Source organism: Triturus cristatus, chromosome 5_1 (assembly GCF_964204655.1).
Source record: "Triturus cristatus chromosome 5_1, aTriCri1.1, whole genome shotgun sequence".
NCBI lineage: Eukaryota > Metazoa > Chordata > Amphibia > Caudata > Salamandridae > Triturus > Triturus cristatus.
This window is the reverse complement of record NC_140587.1, coordinates 606,746,490-606,770,791: the sequence shown is the minus strand read 5'-3', so window position 1 is coordinate 606,770,791 and position 24,302 is coordinate 606,746,490. Positions and strand designations below refer to the sequence as shown.

Sequence of the window (24,302 nt, the reverse complement as noted above, 5' to 3'; positions counted from 1 at the left end):
GACATGTGTGGACCCGGCTACCGAACATAAATGAAACCATCTAGGTAATCGAATTCAGCAGTTCAGCTATGTTTGTACGTTATGCTACAGTTCATATTTGCATTTTTTTGAAGATATGTTTTCCCACCGCTTGTGCTCACATCACCAATCCTGTAGACTGTTGACATCATGGTTACTCATTTGTTTAACAATGATCAAATTACAATGGCCCTAATACCCTTCAATTTATGGTACTTTCCAGCAGTTTTAAGCTCTTCTTAGAGTTTCCCATTGCTCAAATCGGTGTAATTTCTGATATTTATATTTGTTTCCCTCGTGTTTATTGCTTAGTTTTGCTCGCGAGAAAGTGTCACTCATAGTCGTTGAATGTCACTCATTATGGCACTGAAATCATGAAAATGTCACACATGAGCAATCCGAAACCTTGGTAGCTATGCAGTGGAACAGAGTAAGTTGGCAGGTCAGTTGCTCACGACGCTTTTTACAGATCAGAAGTTGCTCTCATTACAGAAAAGGCTGGAGACCCCTGGCACCATCTCATTTCAAGTTTTTAAATGAGTTGTTCTCTTTCAAGCCACAATATGGCAATGTTTGACAATTCTGATTCACATTCAGACCGCTATCTGTGCTTTTCACCTCTTGCCAAAAATTGTATTTTGGGTTATCTAACTCACTCCAATAGATCTCGAGAAAAATACAATTTGTAGGTCTCGCCTACGCAGCGCGCATGCGCTGCTTAAGAAAGCGACTTCTTGAAATCGATTTAACTTTGCAGGCAAAAACGTGCACGCGTTGCACTGCTTTCAATGCAACACGTGCACGTCGGGCGATTCCCTTGCGGGAGCGAGTGGGCCCATGTGTTATCAATTATCGCGCTCGTTCCCGCAAGGGAAACGCTGCCTGCTCTTGGCCGCACTCCCCTCCACCCCCTACTTGTCGGGCGCGCACGCTTGTTGCTTTTGTCTGGGTTGAAATTCCTACCTCAACAGGCTAGTTGTTAGTTCTAGGGATCGCTGTGTTTGTGCCAGGCTCACTGCAGTATGGGTTTCCTGCCTAACCCAATACCTATTCCCCTCTGCCGATATCCCCCCTCCACTTAACTTCTGAAACTTCATCCCTTCCAACGGAGGTTGCTTCCTTTTTTTTTCTTTTAGAGCTGCTCCCTTTCTATCAAGCTGATACCTTCAAATCTTTTTGTGGTTCTAGGGGTTAGATGACTGCTGTTGAGTTAGACAAATCCCTCTTCTTCCATCCATATGCACTGCCACCACTGTCTGCTGCCCATGGCTGAACTCACGCTGTCCAAGATCGCAGCCTTTATGACATGTCGTCATGTGCTGCAGCGCACTGCTTGTTATCCGAAGGGTGACCAGCACACTGGCTTCTGATCTGGGAAAAGACGCTGCTAGATGCCTACTCAACTGTGTTACTAACAGCCTGCAGATGTGCTCAGTGATAACCATTTAACATGGTTCTACTTCTCTCTGCTAACTCGCTGTTCTGATTTCTCACAGATGTGAAGCCCACTCTCATTGGGAAGAAAAAGCCGACAGCAGCCAAAAAAGGGGTATGTGTTTTGGTAACCACTGCAGGCTTACAACTATTGGTTTGTGTTTTTTTCAGATCACATACTGTGAAACAGTCCACTGCTAGGCTTTTGCTGGTTCCAGGATAAGGGTCAGTTACCTAAATGAAAAGTAGAACAGTAGTTTACCAAGTAATCTAAACCAGAGGAGGTTGAAATGTCCTTCCACAGTTTGTCAGGTCCCTCTGCAGAGTTTTGTCTTGAGTCCAAAAGACAGTGATCAGCTTGCATGGTGCTGCCCATGACATTTTAAAGATGCAGTAAAGTGCTCGCTCTTGCTGTCAGGCCCTGTTATCCTGTTCTTGCATTCTTAATACATTGTACCATTCTGGAACTTATGCTGCGTGTTTCTTTCAGTCCAACCAAGTTAACACAACAGATTACAAAGATTTATAAAACAAAAGCTCAGAAATGAATGCATGTCTGCTAGCGTGGAGCAATCTTCTAATTCTAAGGTGAATAGCTGCAAGCCATTGTAAATAATGTGCGGTTAGTGCAGCCCAGTTATAACAAGCCTTGGCAATGCCAGTTGGTCTTGCTTATAACAGAAAGTGCCTCTTTAGTCATTGATAAGTTAAGGTATTGAATAAGACATTATACATGCGCTGTTGCTCAGCCTTGCAGTCCTACATCCATTAATCGTATTTGCAATAAAATGACATACAAGCTCAGCAGGCAAACATACTTGATATACATCATAAAATTAAATATAGCAGTATGCAATAACCGTGCAGTGATATTGCACTTAGCGTATCGTATTTTTAAAGTTCCAACATACAAGCCATGTTTAACAAGCATTAGCATAGCCAATAGGTCTCGCCTTTGGGACCTCATAAGTGTTTGGCCATGCCACAGGATATTGTGCTGCATAACTAAACACTTATAAGGTCCCAAAGGCGAGACCTATTGGCTATGCCAATGCTTGTTAATCTTGTTTTCAATTTAGTGCCGATTTTTGTCATATTTGGCTTTTTTTTATTTCAAATGCTTTATTACATTTTCAACAATATACAAAAATAACCAAAAATAACAAGTTTGGAGTAATGTACAACTTGAATATCTGTGCTAAAGTAAAAATTATCATTGCATAGAATTTTGCAATCTACTAAAATCAATATTCCAAACCATGTAAACCAAAGATAGAAAGATGAAAAAAACCAAGAGAGAAGAAAAAAGAAGAAAGAAGAAAAAAAAAAAAGAAGAAAGACAAAAAAGAAAAGAAAAAGAAATAGAGAAGAAAGCTAGATAAGAAGCAGCAAGAGAAACCTATATTGAGGTACTGATAGCATTAGTATACAAATGTTAAAAAGTTCACTGTAAATACAAAAAATAACGACAAACATAGCATCAAATATTATAAATGTAACATTACAGAGAATACAACCGAAGCAGGCATGATCACAGAGGTTTGTGTATATTAAAGTAAATGTCCAAGGAGTTCCACAATTATCTAAACGAGGGTTCCACGGAGAGTTCTGTAGTGCAATATTGTCTGCCCCCTAAGGTGAGTAACCCAGCTCATCCATCCTTTATATGAAGTCTTGTGAGTGTCTTTCCAAATATTAAGTACCATCTTCACTGCTGAAGTAAAAGGTCCAAAAGGGCTTTGTCCATCTCAGTACACAAATCAGCCATTAAAAAAACAGTAGCTAGTATAGTAAACTATCTTTTAGCTCACATTTGAATATTTTGGAAAGAAAACCAAAAACCTTGTCCCAAAAGAACGACACAGTCTTACTATGTAAAATAAGATGGTCACCAGTTTTCTTTTTACAATTCCAAACACAATGGATCATCACGAATACCCAGAGAAAGTAGTCAAGCTGGGTTCAAAATGCCTTGTACAAAAGCCAGTATTTAGTTTGAGATAATACTGGGGATACTTTCTTGCTTGTTATCGAATTTCACACTTGTGGCCATGAAGAGTCAGGTATTGGGTCAGTAGAGTGTGAACCCCAAAAAGTGACAAGATTATCATTGAGTTTAGAGGATTTAGGGAAGATAAGTTTGTATATATATGGTACTTGGTGGCCTAATTTATTGATCGGTGCTACAAACATTGGTAAGGATGGGGGCACATTATGGAATTTGGCTTTAGTTATTGCCGCTCTTACTTTAAAAAAATTATAACATTTGATGTTGTCTAACTTATAATTGGTTTGAAGATCTACAAACATCACTGGATACAAAGAGTGATCCATCTGATAAGGGAAGAAGATACCCTGTTTGATCCAATCATCATATTTAAACATTTCCCTTTGTATAAAACTCTACGATTAAGCCATAGAGACTCCATCTTAGAACCTTACATCTAAGGGGCATATTATCAAGACAGGCGATAAAATTATCGCCGTTTTAGTGGCAGAAAACTGCCGCTAAAACGGCGATAATGGGCTTGATAATATGCTCTATGGAATTCCAATTGAAGCCCATGTTAGACGTCCTTCACATCTAACATGGGCTTCAATTGGAATTCCATAGAGCATATTATCAAGCCCATTATCGCCGCTTTAGCGGCAATTCTTTGCCGCTAAAGCAGCGATAATTGTATCGCCTGTCTTGATAATATGCCCCTAATTTCTTATCTATCATCAGAAGTGCCATTATTGTATTTTTCAAAATAGATTTAAATCTGTTTGGGTAAAGCTGGTTAGAGGTAAGTAATGTCAGAGGATTGAGATTATCAAGAATGGATTTTTCTACATCTAACCACACCGGGTTATAATGAGCAGGAGGCGAAATCCAATAGGATCCTTGCTTTGCAAGAAACGCTGATTGGTACAATTTAAAATCCGCTAGATTTACACCACCCAAGGATTTGTTAAGTATCAATTTTTTTATGCCAATTCGAGCTTTTTTGCCGCGCCATAGAAACTTTGTTAGGAGGATATCTAGTTTATGGTGAAAGTCCTCCGTCAACAGAAGAGGGAGCATATTTAAAAGATAATTAACCAAAGGTGTGATCATCATTTTTATAGTTTCTACCCTTCCCCACCATGTTATAAATTTTGGTGACCAAGAATCCAAAAGTTTTGTGATTTTTTCCAAAGTTACCTTCTCGTTGTGATGCAGGGTATCAATGATATTGCAACCAAATTCGATCTCTAAATATTTTATATATCCCGATTGCCAAGCCAATCACGAATTACCTAAAACGTCTCTGGTGCAATGCACATTCAGGGGTTTCACTTCTGATTTGTCTCTATTAAGTTTGTAGCCTGAATGTACGGAATATTCTGCAATTGTAGCCATCAAGGCAGCAATTGAAGGACCCAGATTTTCAGTCATAATTAGGATATCATCCGCATAGGCAGGTAATTTACCTGAATATCTTTTAAAGCCTACCCCTTTTATATCGGAATTCAACTTAATATCTTGAATTAATGGTTCCATTGCCAGCAAGAGCAGAGATGGAGACAAGGAGCAACCCTGCATAGTGCCTTATTGAAGGGTAAAAGAGTCGGAGAGAGATCCATTAATCGCAGTAAGAGCTGATGGCGCTAATTAAAGGGACATTACTGTTTTTATTTATGAATCTCCCAAATTAAAAGTATCCATACATTGTTTTGAAAAGAGACTCTATCGAAGGCCTTTTCTGCATTTAAAGTAATAGCAATAGCCGGATCTGGTTTAAAAACAACATTTTCTAAAACATGACACAACAATCGGCTGTTGTCGTTAGACATGCTACTTTTAAGGAAACCTACTTGAGAGTTTCTTATTAAATATGGCAGAACAATGTTAAGCCTTGTAGCTAAGATTTTTTAATAGATTTTACAATCAACATTGATGAGAGGTATTGGTCTATAGTTCACCGGGAGCAGGGGATCTTTCCCTTCTTTAGGTATGGTAACTATATTGGCTTCTGTCATGGAGTCTGTAGTTCGCCCTTCACTTGCTATGTTATTAAAAACTCTCAGCATGGTCGGTTGTAGTTGGACTGAGAAGGTTTTATAGAATATGGCAGTAAAACCGTCTGGTCCCAGAGCTTTATTAACTTTCAAGCTTTTTATGGAATTCGTAACTTCCTCTGCAATGATTGTTTTCCCTAGCTCTAGTTTGTCTTGTTCAGTCAATTGGGGTAATCTACGTCTATTCAAGTATTGTGTGCAGTTCTCTGAGTTAATTTCCTTGCCTTTTTATTATAAATCTTCGTAGAAAGATTTAAAGGCGTTTAGTATGTCTTTCCGTTTTGTGTGCACATGATCGCTGACGTCCTTGATGGACGAGATAACATTCTGGTTCTGTGTATGCTTAAGATATGAGGCAAGTAATTTACCCGCCTTATTAGCTTCACAAAGATTAAGGGCTTTGAATTTATTTACCCATACACCTGCCCGTTTGCTTAGAATTTTGTTATATTCATATTTCTTTTGCGTTAATGATGCGAGGATAGAATTAACATTTAATGAACTGGCATTGGAAGACTCCAGGTTTTTAATTTCGAGCTCTAATTGAACTAATTCAGCATTAATGTGTTTGTTTATTTTTGTTTTCATTTCAATAAATATTCCCCTAATGGTGGCTTTTTCAAAGCATCACATAGGGTGTTGACGTTAGTGTCCGCAGTGTCATTATCCTTAAGATAATCCATTATAGCCTCTTCAATATTCTTTTTGTCCTCAGGGTCTGATAAGACTTCATTATTAAAGCGCCATCTTTTTGAAGAAGGTTCATTGTGGCTGCCCGCCAGTTTAACACTAATACACAAATGATCTGAAACCAACTTGGGGGATATATCTGAGTGTTCAATTAAATGTATGAATGACTCTGAAATGAGAATGTAATCAATTCTAGTATATGAATTATGTGGTGTGGAGTAAAAAGTATAATCTCTGGAATCTGTGTGTTGAAGGCGCCACGCATCTTTGAGATTAAATTCAGAACATATGGTGTGGACTATGGCCTGCGATCTGGTGGGGTGGCATTTGCAATTGGACGGTCCATCAATAATTGGATCTAAAGGAATATTAAAATCTCCTCCAACTATGATAAGATCCTCCTGAGGCAGATCCTCTTTAGTTCTTGATATACTCTCCCACAAATCTGGATCATCTGTGTTGGGGTCATATATATTCACCACGCGTATGAGGTCTTCTACTTTCTTTAAGTGGATAACTAATAGTCTTCCATCACTGTCGTGAGTTTGTGATTCTAATGAAACATTTACTTTTTTTGCTATCAATGTGAACACCCCCTTCCTCTTATGATCCGTCGGTGAACAAGCAATTTGAGATATCCAATTATGCTTAATAAAAGTGACATCTTCTTTAGATAATTTTGTTTCTTGCAATAAAATGATGTCCCCTTTGGTTTTTGCTAAATAATCAAATATTTGTCGACGTTTAATTGGGTGGTTAAACCCTTTAACATTTCAGGAAATTACATTGAGATCTTCTTCAATATTGCATGACTTAGGTTGTGCTAACATAAATGCGATTGAGAACAGGTTGCACTGAACACGCACATTATAAAATAGTTGCTGACTTCCGCATTAAGTACTAAGTCATTTTCAGAAAACCCATTCACAACAAAGAAATAAATTGTCGTGGCAGTACAAAAACTATAAGTATCAACCATAATTGTGTATGAAATCTCACATAGGTAATCTTGTCTAATAGGGCCAAGACATAGCCCGACTAACAATAGAGAAGGGACAGCGAAGAGAAGAAAAAGGAAAAAGACACAAAATAATAAAAAACAATAGGGGAAACCCAAAAAACAAAAGATAGCCGAACTAGTAACATTCCTCATGTTCTGGGGATTCCCCGAATCCAAACCCAAACACCCCTCACCCCCTCCCTCCCCACCCATCCATGAAAACCTCGAATGTAGGAGGTGCAATGACAGGAGCGTCAAACTGTCGAGCGGTTATTGAATAACATCAACATTGTTAAGAATTCCCAATATTTACATATGAAATTAGTCAATTTGAGTAGGACATCAGAACATCCTAAAGAACAATCTGGCTCATAATCAAGGCTACTAACTAGGGAGAAAATAGAATGGCTCCCCTTTTGAACCATCTTATAACGCAATAAGTGTAGCAGCTATAATCAAGCTGTCTGAAAAACACCTCTAAGAGTAAAGATCTGACACAAGATTCTCAACCTCAGACGAGCTAAGCAGCTAAAATAACCGATATTGTGTTTATACAATAGTACAATCACTGACTAAACACAAACAGACATTAACTGTTATCCGGTTAATAAAGCATATGTAAGTATCATGATTTCCTTTTATTTGAGGAAGATTGAGTAGTGTCCATGTCTTGAGGAGGGGACCCTTCTAGAAAGTTCAGCAAATCTTTAGGCTCCGTAAAGTAGTGATGGTGATCTACAATGGAGAATTGAATGTTATTAGCTCTAAGTTTGTCTCTCAGGAACAGAAACCGCTTTCTGGTATCCACAGTAGTCTTGGAGAAATCCTGTGTGAAAATTATTTTGTGACCATTCCAAAACAGTTGACAACTTTTACAGGCAAAGCTGAGGATAGATTCAGTAGAGGCTTATGCCTCTGTGGAGCACAAGACTGAACCTCCGTCGTTTATATGGAATAATGCACGAGGTAATGGTGCGCCCGACAGAAGACGCAGTAGTGGTGTCATTGGATGCCCGTATGTCATTTTGACAGCATCGAGTGGACGTACTCATTTATGGTCCTGTCCAAGCTGGGCTGTGGACCGGGGTTTTGTATCTGGGTCCGACTTTTATACTCGGACCCCATGGGTAGAGCTCGAGTCAAGGGGGCGATATCTAGACCATTTGCGCTCCACAGGGGCACGCGCCAGGGATGACCGCTATCCCCCATGCTATTCGCGATGGCTCTGGAGCCTCTTGCGGCATGGGTACGTAGGGATCCTCTTGTACAAGGAATAGATGTTGGGGGAGACATATCTGCCTCTATGCTAATGACATCCTGCTCTATGTGCATAGACCGCGCCACACAATTCATAGACTTATCTGTATCTTTAGAGCATTTTGTACTTATTCTGGTTACAAATAAACTGGGATAAATCACTGGTCTTTTTCTTGACGGGCCAAAAACTACACCTTGGATAATAAATGGTACTGCATAATGATCAGTCCAACAAAGCTGAAGTTGGGGGTCAACGAGAATGGTGGTGAAGTTGGAGAAGATGGGGTCTAGGAGGTGACCTGCAATGTTGGTGGCAGCAGAGTTAAGAAGAGAAAGATTCAATGAGCTCAAATCAACTGGGCACATCTGCATTTGCGAGTGCTTAAGTAGGGGAGCGAGAAAGTTACCCCGGGAATGAAGGTGAGTTTGTGCGGCGTCAGCAAGCCCTCTTAGTCCGCTGCATGTCTGCGTTTGTGTGTGCTTAAGTAGGGGAGCGAGGGATAACTGGAGCGCTGACCGCCTGAGGATGTGATAGGGCAGAAATGAAATCCACAACGTGACCTCTGACCTTCGCTCAATCGGCACTACAGCCATGGTGGACCAGGGCAAGAGGCAGAGGAAAAGCAAAAACAGCATTGGGGAGAACAGGTAAAAAGCGTGACTTAAAATTGTGTGCAGTAAAAACTGGTAAAAACAGCAGAAAGTCCCACCGGCGTCAGCAGCCCTGTCTTAGTCTTAGGAATCTGGTTTACTAGGTCTACAGAGAGGTTTCTAGAACTGAATCTAAATCCGCAGCTGGAGAGATTACGCAGAGATATGACAAACTGGCGGAAGCTACCGATCTCACTTATGGAAAGGGCTGTCTTGTTTAAAATAATGGCCCTCCCACGTTTACTATATGTACTCCAGAATACTCCATATCAGATCACGACCGCAGTATTTCGAACATTTGATGCAGAAATACGCACCCTGTTGTGGGCAGGAGAGCCCCCGAATTGCTGTGCGAATGCTGCAAAGGGCAGTATAGGAGGGGGGACTGGCAGTGCCTGACGTCAGGTGTTACTATCTGGCTGCTCAGCTTGTGAACGTTAACGAGTGGGTATTTGCACCTGACGAGGAACCAGCCTACAGGGTAGACCGTCACACACTGGGACCTGGGGGATATCCTGCTGCATTGTATAATGGTGGACGTAAGGCGCACCTGCCGGCATATACGATGATGGTCATATAAATATGGCGGATAGCCACAAAACGGCTGGTGTGGGAATCCAAACTGACGTGCGAATCCCCATTGTGGGATTGTGACCAGTTGGCAGAAGTGGGATGCCTGGAGGGCTTCTGTAGGTGGAGCCTCATTGGAATTGATAAGCTCATGGATGTCTGACGAAATGGGGAAATGTGTACATTTGAGAACCTACATTCAGAATATAAATTGGCAGAGGAAGAGAGACTCCGGTATTTAAAGCTGAGACATGCCCTGAGGTGCCATGTGATGGAGGGAGTGCAGTTGCCTGACTTTTACCCAATGGAGGATAGATTACTGATGTACCCGATGGTGGGCAAGGCCGTAGCACTTATATATCGCAAGATCATGAACAATCGAGCGAATCCTCTAGGCCCTGAGGGGAAGGTTGGGAGAGAGATGTGGGACTATTGGAATATGACGACTGGACAGACAAGTGGGTGGAGGATATGCAGAGCCCCAGGGAAATTGCCATACGTGCCAGATTCAGGTTAGTCCAACTCAGGATTCTACAGAGGTCCTACATGACCCAAACACTACAGCAGAGACTGGGCCCATGTGAATCTATTCAATGTGTTCGGGACTGTGGGGAGACGGGCACCTTTTTTCACATCCTTTGGACCTGTCCCAAGATTCGGAGATCCTAGGAAGGGGTATCCCGGGTGATGGCAGCAGTAGTGGATCTGCAGGTTCCTGTGGAGGTAAGATGGCACCTGCTGATAGTGACGGGGGAGGCCATCTGGCCCAAATATACAAAAATGTGGCTGGCAGTGGCGTCTGGTGTGTCAAAGAGGAATATAGCGAGGGCATGGGGTGCAGCAGAACCGCCAAAGGTGGGGGCTCGGATACAGGACCTAGACTGGTGTAAGTAGGCCGTAAAAGTGGTGGATGAGCGTAGAGGATGCTCTAAAAACTGGGAGAGGGTTTGGATCGTGTGGGAAAAGTATAGAAGCTAATGAATACTGGAGCCGGGAATTTGTGAATCCTGAGGGGGGTACTACGTGGGTCCATTGGCTATGGAAGGGACAAGTTAATTGTTTATAATGTGTACTGTTGTATAAGATACTATGATGTCCTGTTTTGGTCTGTATTGTTAATAAAAAAAAAAAGATGTGTATTTGACAGTTGATTACTTCCCAGTAATTTGTAAAAGAATAAGTGTTGGGTCCCAAAGTTTCACTCAGAAGCCCATGGCTGGTGCTAATAAATATAAGAGGTCTGAAAACCAAGCTGTGTAGTCTTGATCCCACCTCATGATTTCTCTTTCATCCATCACCGGACATTCCCTGCTCTTTTATAGCACTCTTTCAAATTCTTCTGCATCCCTCCTTTATCTTTGTAACAGTTTTTCTGTCTTTCTCCTCCTCTCCATCCTTGTTTTTCTTGCTCTGGGTCAAAGCTTGATAAGGAAAGATATGTGACTGAGGGCCTCACCTGCAACCACCAGCTAAAATTAAGTACTGTATGTGTCACATTTGCTCACAGCTAATAACATAAACTATGTATAATCAGTAAGGGTGGGCATAGTGGGCGTAGTGGGGCTACGTGAAGCAGCACGTAGTGTGCCCAAATCTACGCACACTACGCGCTTCGCGTAGCCCCACTACGTGCCACCCACCTCTCGCCCGCCCTCCTTTTAAATAATATCAGCAATGTAAAATAAATTATAAAGTAAAGAGACTTACCTTAAGCGCGGCGTCTCCGGGGCTCCCTCTTCTTCGTTTCTAATTTCTTCTGACAAATGCGCATGCGCGGACGCCCGCGCATGCGCATTTCTCGCAAGAAATGCGCATGCGTGGGTGTCCGCGCATGCGCATTTGCCAGAAGAAATTAGAAACGAGAAAGAGGGAGCCCCGGAGACGCCGCGCTTAAGGTAAGTCGCTTTACTTTAATTTATTTTTCATTGCTGATATTATTTAAAAGGAGGGCAGGCGGGAGGTGGGTGGCGGGTGGCAGGCAGCTACGCTTCGCCCTCGGCGTGTGCGTAGCGCTGCCTGCTTCGCCTACTTCGGAAAGTGCGAAGCAGGCAGCGCTACGTACACTACGTGGGCGAAGCGTAGTGCTACGCCCGGGGTTAATAATCAGTGTATTTTTAAAAGCCATTTTTCAGGTTAGCAAATATTTCAGGCCACATTTATAAAAACAATGCTGCAAGCCATTTTGTTGCACCGAGCTACGTCATTTTAAAAGCACAGGTTTGCGTCGTATTAGCAACAAGACGCGCATCATTGTGCTTTCCCCTGCACTATTGCACAATTGGCTGCCATGCGCCAGTGCAGGCACCCTTGCATCATGTTGTAAGGGTGCCTGCATTTCAGGATGATTGTTTTTAGGCAGGAAGGCACACCCTCCTGCATAAAAACAATAATTGATGGCATTTATCTATTTCTATGCGTGGTGCGGAATGCAGCATGCATAGAAAGAGGAAAACATTAGGAGAAAAAAGATGTATTTCTCCTTGTTAAACCACCCCTACACCTCCCCTGGGGAGTCATAGGATTCTGATGCATTTCCAGCTTTACAAAACTTTGTAAAGCTGGGAATGTTTCAGGTTCCATGGATGTTGCATGGGAATACCAAAAGCAACACACATGGAACGCCCCTTTCACACAGAGTAGGGCCGATATTTACAAGGCTATGAAAAGTCATGCAGGGTGACTTTACGTGGCCTTGTAAATATGGGAAATATGGCCAGGCACACTGCGCCGCTGTTGTGTCCGAAAAAGCGCCGAACCGGCAGCGCAATGGCCTTGTAAATAAGGCCCTTCAGTTATAACATAGCATAAGTATATGGACCACACACTTTCATGCACTGCCGACTGCAGTTACCTGATGGCAATCACTGGCACCAATCCATACAATGGGGTCGCCTTTTGCACTGTCGTATATCAGCTCCTGAATAAAACGGTTTTCTTCCAGTGAGTGCACAGAAGCAAGATGGGCAGTAGGTGTAAGGCTCTGGCAATAGATCTGAGGAAACAGATGTTACACATATAATGTGGAAGAGATACAAAAAGCAATCGCCATAAGAGACACAGACTACAGTCATGACAAGTATTTCAATTAAAGAGAGACACAGACTGTAAACCAGCCAGGTGAAACCTATTGTGATATGTGGAGGCTCAGAGAGTGAGGGATTGCAAACCTGCAGGCTCAAATACTGTGAGCGGTGCAGAATTCAAGTATACAAAGTAACTCTCATTGAGAGTGGTAGACTGATCAGAACAACAAAGTACTAATCGTGGAACCCAGTTTACCAAAATTATAGGAACACCAGATGAGACACAACAGTAGCATATTTGAGGCAGTTTGGCATTTAAAACTAACCAAAGTATGATGGCCCCCAAATATTTCAGGTCTAGGGCTGCATAAATCCTCAAGATGACACTGTTTCTTACCTCTCATACATCACAATGCGTAAGACATAGAGAGGAGAAAAATCGAAAGCAAGATCATGCCTGAAAGCTAGGCTACTTAAGAAGTAGTACACCTGACTTCTATTGGCTTGCAGTAACGTGGAGGCGGGTTTAGCTGTGAGCTGGGGGAAGAAACCTCTACCAGCGAAGATGCACTAGGAAAGATCTGGCAAGTGCACATGGCAAAAGACCTGCATCAGGGGGATGGAGATAGAAATATTCATGAGGAAACTCCAAACTTTCCAGCTCCACAGACCTACTTGTGATGCTTAAATGTGCAATTCTTGTAAGTAAAGGCGGACTTCCAAAATACAGGCATCTGCTGTGCTTGACTTCTGATTCCTGCCCTCTTTATTGTTTTTAATTGATCACAAAGTTTAACCCTATACCTCGCTGTTCAATTGTGCGCTGAATTGGTTTTATTTTTAATACTATTGAAGGTGTTTGCTTCTACAATACTGAGAGACAAACCAATCACTGCTTCTCAATCCTTCAGAAAACTCTTATTAATCTTGGGTTCTCTGGCACAGTTCATATCTGACAGGACTCAGGCCGTTGCTGTGCCGCCTTTTGTTTCCAAGAGCAGGAGATTTAGCAATGGTGTGCCATAAGGCTACAAGCTTTTCCTTCATCGTGTAATCTGTTAACGGGGCATTTGGCTTCCTTACTTTGCTAGTTTGGAGTATGTTTCTCTGTGTATGTTGATGACTCAGTTACTTACCAGTAATCTTCATTATTCCTACTCATAGTCGTCCTTGAACCAGTCCTTACCAATGAGCACTTCATGTCTCAACCACAGAATTCACCCATAACAAAAATAAACAAACTTTGCCTCAAGCAATATGGCTCCAGAGAAAGTGGATAATCTATTACCTATAAAGGAGAGGCTAAACTGACATAACTTCCTGACATGCCAAGCAATAATACATATCACAACGTTTTTTCCTCTTTTTCCCAGGAAGGAAGGGAGGGAACCGAAGATTCAGGTGAGGAAGACCATGACTAGGGGTGATCAAGATTACTGGTAAGTAGACGAGTCATTAGCTACCTCGTCCGTAGTCCTCATCCCAGTCCATTTCAGTGATTGTATACCAGAGCTGCAAAAACAGAAATGACACCATGCCACTAGAAGTAATGCAACACACAAGTGATGTATTAAATCAACAAATACAAAACTTTTAATGAACTGAAGACAAAACAGCTGTCCCAAATTCCAAAGAAAACACCTCCCTATTCTCAATCTGAAATGAATAATAACGTTGTAAAGGTAAGTCCAAACTGTAGCAGCACAAATATCTTTTAAAGAGGTGACCCTGAAAGCTGCCCAAGAGGAGGACATACTTCTAGTGGAGCATCCCTCTATGTTGGGAGAAAGGTCGACTGCGGAATTCTGATAGGCTAGAAAAATTACCATCTGTACCCATCGATTTAAAGTCAAAGTGATAGGGCGGTGTCACTTGTCGTACAAGCCATAAGTAACAAAGTTCACCTTTCTAAAAGAGGAAGTACTTTCAATATAGATAGGAATGGCTCTATAAAGCCCTATCATGTGACAAAGACTCTCTTGCTCTGTAGAGGTACATGGAAAATGTATGGTAGCACCAAATCATAAGACAAATGAAAAGCAGAAGGTTCCTTGGGAAAAAAGTAAAGATCTGAGTATAACATCACCTTGTCATGAAAGAACCTTAAAAATGTAAGGTGACAAAACAAATATCCAATTTCTCCTCATCTACTGCCAGATGTAATGGCCACCAGGAAAATGAGCTTCAGAGTTTCGAATTTTAGAGAATCGGTAAAGAACAGTTCTAACAGAGGAGACTGCGAGCTCCTTAGAACGAGAGGCAAATTCCAAGGAGGGACCGCAAAATGGATAATTGATCTCCTTAAATGAAAACTCCTTTGCAAACAAAAAGCCAAAGGGATGAAGTTGGAAACAAAATGACCTCTGATGTACTTAATTGCTATCCAATGGCTACATAACGAGGAGACAGACAACCCCAACAGAAAACCATCCCTGAAAAATTATAGTATCTTACCTCCTACCAAAAAACAGGAAGATACTCCCGGGACAACATCTTTTGTAAAAGAGTACTTTCTTTTCTGGAGTCCTGGATAGAAAGAGCAATTTCTGAGGAACAGACTAATTCCTCCAATCTGCTCCTCTCAATCTTGACCTCTATGGAGAGACAGATGAGAGATTTCAATGGAAAAGAGATAATCTGAGAGGAGAATGTACAACTGGAAATAACCAGGTAGGAAAAATCGATAGATGATGCAACAAGGGGAATCAGGGTTGGCAGGTCCGCCAGCCGCAGAAACTTGCTGATCAGAAAAAAAGGCAGAAAGATGAAGAGAAGCCTTTAGGTCACCTGAAGCTCATTGTGTCCACCCCTCATACTTGCTGGTTTGGCAGAAGGAAGCAAAAGCTGGGAAGAAGAGCATTCTGGAAAGATGCAAACAGGTCATGCCATAGGGCACCAAACTGAATTATGATCTCATGAAATATCTTGGGGCAGAGAGAAATTAATAATGAGGAGGGGAATAACCAACTCGGCTGATCTACGCATCCATTCTCCCTCCCCAACAGACATATTTCTCTCAGAGACAAAGGATTGTTCTTTGCCCAAATACCAATCTGCCAGAAATGCTAGTGAAGGAACACTGGTACTCCCGAAACGGTTCACATGGGCCCTCGTGAACTGATTGTCTGTTCTGATCTGGACTGCTGTGCCCCTGATCCAATGGGAAAAACTCAGTAGGGCTTTGAAGACTGCTGAAAACTCTTTCCAGTTAGAAGACGTGATGGACTCCGCTGAGGTCCAAAGACCCTGGGTCAATTAATCCTGCAGTATTGCTTCCCAAACAAGAGCACTTGCATCAGTTGTGATTGTCTGCGGAAGGGGATGATCCAACAGTACTCCTTTCAATAGATTTGATGGATTGAGCCACCATTGCAGGTTCAGAGAAATTGGACCAAGGATAGGGACCAAACAGTCATAGTTCTGAGACATTAGGTTCCAAAACGAACTAAAGTGATAAGCAAGGTTGTATAGGTGTCTGTCTGCCAGCCCAGAGTACTAGACACAGAGCAGCCACCATGTCACCCATTATCCTCACCCATTCACTCGTTGCAGCACTTTGAAAGACTAGGAGATTCCTCAAAGATCTCGCAATCTTCTGTTGCCCTAGGGGAGGAAGAAATACATTTCCCAATTTTGAGTCGAAAAGAACCACAATGAACTGCAGCACTTGATAAGGAATCAAGTGTGATTGTTTTTCACATTCTTGTTGATTGTTCAAGCTTTGGCACACCAACTGGATGGCGTCTTGACCCTTAACAACAGAGGAAGCACAAATCAGCAATTTTCCAAACAGGTAATGCAGGAAATTGGGTTATTAATTGTGCAGAATTTGAGCCCTGGTCAAATAATGGGTCGACGATTTCCCCTTATTGGAAACCAAGCACCCCATTGTAGCACTGGACTCTCTCAGGGTAGCAAAGCAGTGCAGTTTAAGGGCTACTCAGGGCAGGTGGTGTGGGATAGTAATCACTATTCGCTGGCCTGCAATAATAGTAATAATACTCAATAAATGATTGTCCAGTCAGTGCTTTTTCTTTACAAAAAGGAAAAGTACATTTATTACACACACACTACTAAATACAACACATTAATTTACAAATATATACATAAGGCAGATCAAAAATACCTTGGATTAAATTATGAAATCACATTTGACCTTCAAATGGTCTTGATACTCAAAATCACAGTGCCCCCGCCCTATACCAAACAACACATCAATATATAGTTATCACTTTAGATAAAACAGGTCTATTGGCATTAATAAGGGTTCACCAATTTACAGGAACAACAAACAGCATGTTAAAAGCACCATCATTTTGTGCATAAATGTAATAAACAATAATAACCATTGGTAAACACAACTGTTAATGTCAATAAAGCATATCAACCTTCATCAGTAATCACTGTCAGCATTATTATTTCAATGAAACAGTTTAACATGAAAATAAAATGTGTTTCTCCGCTTTTTAAATTCTTTCAGGCCACATAAAATGCAATCATAAAAGCTGCCCCTAATGGGCAACACTTTCAAGACGTAGAAAATGCAACTATAGAACCAGCACCTACAGAGCTTCCCATTTGTCTTCTATGTACATCTTCAGAACACAGAAAATGTATCCATACAACCAGCCCCAAGAGCGCTGCTCTTCCAGCAGTAAAAGGGGTCTTGGTCTGGCACGACAGCGGTTTTGATTAAATAATGGCAGGAAGAGTTTAGAGAGGGGCAAAGAAACCTGGGGTGATAGACAGAGCTTGCAAGCAAGGTAATAAAGAGTTGAGAAAATTTAGCAAAGCGAAGGGTTTAAGTTTTTGGAACATTGCGAAATTAATTATGAGATGTTGAGGTTTTTCAGAGATGATGGGGTTCATCTATCTATTTTGGTATTGAGTTGCATGTGATACAGATACTGGATGCTTTGGCAGGGATACTCCATTTACCAGTAAGTTTTTAATTGAACGGGGGGTGAGGTACAGAAACCTTTTTCTGGTGGTGGTCCCAGGGACCACTGCCTGCCCTTAAAAAATGAAACAAAAATGTGTAATTTTTTCTTAAAATGCAAAGGAAAACGGGATGCATTTAAAAAAAGAAAGCTGCTCTATTTAAAAGCAGTCCCAGAAATGGTGGTCTGCTGAGCCCAGCAGGCCACCATCCCTGGGAGGGTCTGTCATTCCCAAAGGGCTCGCAAATTGCGGGAGGCTCATTAATGTTCATGAGCCTCGCAATTTGCGACCCCATTGGGAATCACAAACAGTGTTAAACACACTGTTGTACATGCCAAATAGCTCCTCACAAATTGCGAGTCGCAAATGCGACGCAATTTGCAAGACGCTATTTAGCAGGTCGTACATCCGGCTCTTGGAGTTTTATTCAACTCCAAGTCCCCATTGGTCCACACTAAAAATAATTCTGCCCCATATTGAAAAATGCTGCCAGATCCCAGTGATAAATGCCTTAAGGCAATGTAAACTGGACTATGACAACTTATAAGTTATGGCAATGGAAACATGTAAAGCGCACCTAGCACCACATGGGTCTCTTTACACTATTGACTGGTAATGACAAATGTCCCTGAAAACTCATTTGAACTTAATATAAAAATCTTAAGTCTTTTTCCTAAAAGATGTGATTCTCAAATCAAGATTACTTCAGAGACGTGGTGCCAGATTTGAGAAGACTTTATCTCCAAAAGAGGATTTCCTACAAATTGGTTGATTAAGTAACTGAACAGAGGCAGACCAAAGAGTCTATGATGCCTTGTAGCAACTGACTGTACATTTTAGAATAAAAATCTTCACCATTTAGACATTTACGCATCAGGCACAGTGTCTTGAAGGAAATCCTATTGTTGATTGGGATTCAGTGAAGAACTGCAAGAAGAGGCTTGGCCAATGAAAAAAATAATGTGCACATTTAACCAATCTGGCTGCATGCTTCTGGATTGCGTGAAGTATAGTCAGTAAATGTTTCTACATTCAGTGCTATAGGAAGTTACAGTAATCTAGTCTAGACCTAATAAAGGCTGCTACTGTTGTTGATGGAAAGAAGATTTATGACCAGAGAGGGCAGGTTGAGACCACCTCTGATATTTAATTTTTCCATAGTGAGATTGCTATTCCATTTAATTCGAAAGTATTTAACTGTAGTCTTAGGTGAAGAGATGTTACCGAAGGATGCTGCCAAAACGGTGGTGGAATTACCTGAAAAATATCCATTGAGCTGTAACTGGTGCAGAACACTGCTGCTCTCATCAGCATTGAAACCCCCTTGCCTGGCTAACACAAGCCTGGTCCTGAAGCCACTGCATTAATTGACCATGCACTCCAGAATAGCATTTCAGGACTAAACATCTGTTCACAAATTTGTCTGTCATAGCAGTCCTACATTACTATCTGGCAAGTTTCTATTTATTATCCCTCAAACACACTCCGTTCATCCTCACAACATCTTGTTAGCCTCCCAAGGATTCCAACAGTCACCTACGGAAATAGGGACTTTTCAGTACCCACAGCCAAGTTGTGGAATTTTGTTTCTTCAATTTTAGGGGCTGAATCAGACCTTCTTTATTTGAAAAATCGTCTCACATGGGCTATGCAAAAATGCAAGCATGCATTATTTCATTCACAATGTACTCTCAATCTGTTCATCCAAAACTCCCACTCTATTTCACTTTCATTAGTATATGTGATGTGGTATGGAAATTCCTAGAGCACTCACCCCTGTAACTCAAGGCAACGTATTCCCAGAGGGAGCGTAGGAGGGAGGCCTTATTGTCACACTCTGGGTGACAAAGATATGTAAAGTTAAAATGTTATGGGTAACGTTATCATTGCTCAAAATATACTTGGAGGGAATTGAAGGTAACATTGTGATAACATTCTGGCAGCAAATAATAATGGGAGATTGGTATGAACAGATTGAGAGTACATTGTGAATGAAATAATGCATGCTTGCATTTTTGCATAGCACATGTGAAAGTCACAGGAGTCTAATTGGTATTGTATACTTGAAGTACAAGGGATACAACTACTTCAGCAAGATGCTGAAACAATGGGGTTATAGGGTGAAAACGCCCACATCATCACATCTATGGATCTAGAGGGATCGGTGTGAAACTGGTGATCAAATATCAATCACAATGTATATGTTAATAAATGCATATATTATATGTGTTTTCTTTACAAAGGTAATTCCTCATCGAGACCAGTGGCAAGTATTAGGCTTGTTCCAGTTTTTAATATTTTAAGAGTGCCTGAAACGAATAGTTGACACGCACACGTCTTTGGGGGAAGTAACTTCTTTGCATCCCACCCTGAAGAAAAGCCCAGGACCTATTTAGGCCAAACAGGAGGGCGGAAACATGTTGGTGCTAGAGTAAGGGTCATAGGACCATCACATCCTTAAACACACTATTGTATATATTTTAACCTTCCCTCCCACTCCATCATTAGAGAATTTTATCTTTAACAGTACGCCCCATACATACTATCTTTAAGTGCTCCCTGAAACACGGTTGAGCCCACCCCGACTTTTAGCAGTTGGGGTGAGCCCTATATTGCTGTATTTCACTATTAGAGTGAGTGAGGGCTATTTAAAGAAAATGGTCTCTTTCCCTTCCCACCCGTAGTAATGGGTTGGACATATTTCATTTATTTCTCTTGTGAGCTTTGTTCAGGAGAGGATCACCACTACACACTTAGGAACCCCCCTCCCAATTTTGATCACTCTTTCGTTGATTGTAGGAGAGTAGCCCAGGAAAAATAGAGAATGCAAAGATTGCAGAGAGCACTCCAAGATGCTTCAATCCTATCCACTGTAAGACATGTGCCTGCCTGTGGATAGGAGCTCACGAGATATTTTTACCACATTGGTTAAATGGTATACCGGAAATCTGCAATACAATATTCAGACTTTCTTAAGATTGCAAAAGGAAGAAATGATGACGTAATGCTGAACAATGCAAGCATTCACCACCAGTCACAAAGATCTAGGTTTGATCCATCATTCTGTTGCTCCCCACGCCAAAACAGTTTGGACCCAGCCATATGCAAATCAGTCTTGACCCTGTTCCTTATGGGAACAGTCCAGCCCGAACTGTCAAGCCAGGTCCTCCCTGGAACAGAAACAAGCATTCTGGGACTGGTTTCTGGGCACCACCCCTCATCAGCCAGGGTAGCTTTAATCCAGAGGCGTAGTGAGCACGGGACCCACATCTGGGCATTCCCTTCCCACTTAGGGTGACAAATGCAAAAGGAACAAGTGATGGACGGAATGCTGAACAATGCAAGCATTCACCCCCAGTCATAAAGATCTGTGTTTAATCCATCGTTCTTTTGCTAAGCACGCCACACCAGTTTGGACCCAGCCATATGCAAATCAGTGGACCCTATTCCTGGATGCTTGTTTCCGGTCCAGGAGGGACCTGGCTTGGCAGCTCGGGCTGGACTATTCCCAGAAGGAACAGCGTCAAGACTGATTTGCATATGGCTGGGTCTGAACCGGGGTGGCGAAGTGAGATATAGAATGATGATGGAATCGACCCAGATATGTGACTGGGGGTGAATGTCTGATAGGTTTCAGCACTCTGTCCATCATCTCCCTGTGTTTTCTATGTTCAGGATACTCAGGGTTTGCCAGGCAGCTGGTGAAATAGATGCTGCGGATGGAAAAATGCAAAGTGGCATTGTGTGGGTTACAGACCTCATGTCTCATGGTGAAGGCCTTGCTACTAGATAATTACATGTCTCATACCATAGCAAGAAAATATGTGGCTTTTCAATCTGAGGTCACTAGGCCATGGGACATATGGGATTTCTTCAGGCATTATCTTCATACAGAGGTAGGTTCTTGACTTACCATTCCAGAAGTGGATGGCTAGAGGGGTGCAGATTCATGAAGATATTACAAGACATCCCTGAGACATGGGTTCATATAGATTAGTGCATATTACAGTATGGCCCCCTATCACTACACTGCAGAGATGAATATGGCTTTGTCTAGTTCATTGCTATGATACCTGTTAACATAATGCTCAAATATGCTTTAACAAAGTCCAATACTGATGTTAATTGTACAATTAGTTCATGTGGTACATTAGCATGCATTGGTTGTTACTCTTAACTAGAAACAGAATAAAAAGGATAATCATTAAGAGACAAAATTTGTAATAAAGATAAGTGATAAAGATAGTAAAAGTTTAATCAAGGAAGACACTAGAGTAAAGAAAACATCAAGGAGATCATTTAAAAAGAAGAAATAAGAGATGCATGGATAAATAAGGAAAATTAGGAAACAGATAAGGCAAGAGGGAAGTTAGAAAAATTTAAATAAAGAGGCAAACTAAAAAAGGAGATGACCAAGCAAGCATGATGAAGGCAAGAAAACTAATACAACTGTTGCAGAAAGGCTGGCGTGCATTCTTTTCCCACCCAGAGAAATTTGTGTCTTACCTCTGCTTCCACCCAAGTCTTAGGAGTGGGAATATACTTGTAGTAGACAGAGGATCTCATCGACCATCCTACTGGGAAGCTGGCTTGTCCTGTTAGATGAATTGATATGATTCAAAGCATGTTTTTCTGTCACAAATTGACTTTCAGTTCATTCTAAAAACTGCACAGTCGTTAGTGTAAAAGATGTGAAAAAAACTGTTACTTGGATTGAGAGAAGGTACTTCCATACAATCAACCAACATTTTCGAAAGGAGTTACTATATGTAGTTTACAAGCATCATTCACTGACAGTCGTAGCCTCACTGCACTTGAGGGTTTCTCGGTATGCAGAAGACGTCTGCTCATTGCGGGCTCCATAAAGGAGTGGGTTGTGTCACTTTTTCACCAAGCCCATGTGAGTGTACTCCATAGGTTTGTATTTTATTTACAGTTTGTGGTGTGTGTGTGTGTTTGTGTGTGTTTGTGTGTCATTGTCTCCCTATCTCAGTGAACAAGTCAAGTGTTTATTCTTTTCTTAGTACCAGTGTACTCCTTATCCTAGCAACAATGGGACAGACGTACAAAGCCATTTTGCGATTGCAAACCCTGCATTTCTTAAAGTTGCATTATTTGCTATTAAACTCATTGTGCAAGTTGGAAAAGTATTTTTGACTTTCATAACTGGTTTACTGACAGATACCGGATTGCAATTAGGAAGCGGCATGAAAGGAGAAGGTTCCCTCCTAATTGCGAATTGGTATGATATGTCAGTAGTTTGATACTGCAATTGCGGTCGTGAACTACTGACCTCAAAGATGGTGTTAATTGATTCACACACTGGAAGGTATCCACTGGGTCTGGGACAGCTTAGCCTTTGTGACTGGTGTTGCCAGCCTCTGAGGGAATATGCAATGGTCCTGAGCACCACTCTTTACTGCGCCTCAATAATTTACCAAACAGGGAGCCGTTTTTGTTTTTTTTATAAAAAGCAGTAGCGGTTCCTTTGAGGAACAGAAGCTGCTTTAGAAAAAGTTTCCCATTTGAGAATGCAAACAATAGGATGACAGTCTGCTCTGCTCTTTGCATGCCACTAGCCTTGTCTTTGCAGCCAATCACATAGGGATACAGAAAGCTATTTCAGTGTTGTTGTAATAGTTGTTATATCAGTAGTGTTAGTTAATGTAGCGCATTAGCCCATAATGGGCACATAATAAATAGGAAGGGGTCTGAAAAGAAATCTGTGGTGTTGGCATTCAGGTGTTTGGGGGTTCCTATACTTTTCTTCAACTCTTAAGTCAGAGGCTCTGCCAAGGTGGCAGCCATACTGAAATTGGAACTAACAGCAGCCTGTGAATTGAGGAAATAAAAAGTAAAAGGCCACGATCCCGGTTCTGTCCCCTCGCACACTTCTCTACTTCTTTTAAAAACAGATCTATACAGCATCCATCTATTCAGCATCCATTCAAGTATATTCACCGACATTCTGTCCAGCCTGCTCCTGTGAGCCCATCCACATATCTTTAATGCGCAAATTCCTTTCCCCTGGCGAGGCCAACAGCCTGAGGATATCAGGTCTCTAAGCCCTGGGAAGATAATGAATGGGCCTCCGAGCTAAAAAAAAGACAGGAACTGATCCCAGACTTGCGGCATAAAGATAAGGGTCCCTCTGACCTCGCTCAGGCTCAGGAAACTGTCAAGGAAACATAAACCAGACACGTTTGTTTTAGATAAGGTTACTTTCCGACCTTGTTCAAGAATGTGAAGTGAAACTTATCTCTCTTCAGACCACGAAGGATGTCATGCACTGTGTTTTATTTTTAGTATGTAAAGGAGGGGTCCACTCAGAGTGAGTGCAGAAAATGTATATATATTGTACTCTGTGAATAAAGAACCAGACCACTCCTGAACCTTGCACGGTGATGGAGTTTGTTCTCCCTTGACTCGAGTTATTGTATTGAAGTCCTTGTTTTAACTCGAACGCCACGGACTCCCCGACTCATTATTTGATCATTATAGAAATTCTGCCTGGCGTAAATATAGATTTATTTACCACATTACGACCAATAACCCCGACCCTATCCCTCCAGGGGCCTGTTTGGTATAACTTCGGCTGATTCCATTAGTGTGGGAGGCCAAATATGAGACCTGGATTATGGGCCATTGATTATATGTGACTGAGCTAAATTAAG

General features: G+C 41.6%; 2 protein-coding genes across 2 annotated transcripts in view; one reads left to right on the top strand and one right to left on the bottom strand.

The window, feature by feature from the left end:
- Positions 1–24,302, bottom strand: part of LOC146831264 (lectin-like) — a 66,552-nt gene that overhangs the window by 32,657 nt on the left and 9,593 nt on the right. Inside the window, exons 3-4 of the mRNA XM_085604126.1 lie at positions 22,135–22,223; positions 12,516–12,656 (exon numbers count right to left, since the gene is read on the bottom strand). Of these exons, the coding sequence (XP_085460252.1) occupies positions 12,516–12,656; positions 22,135–22,223 (230 nt within the window). The remainder of the gene's footprint in view (positions 1–12,515; positions 12,657–22,134; positions 22,224–24,302) is intronic.
- The window catches only part of LOC146831263 (uncharacterized), a 56,605-nt gene continuing 46,368 nt past the window's right edge, over positions 14,066–24,302 (top strand). The window contains exon 1 of the mRNA XM_085604127.1: positions 14,066–14,126. Within this exon, the coding sequence (XP_085460253.1) occupies positions 14,101–14,126 (26 nt within the window). The 5' untranslated portion in view covers positions 14,066–14,100. The remainder of the gene's footprint in view (positions 14,127–24,302) is intronic.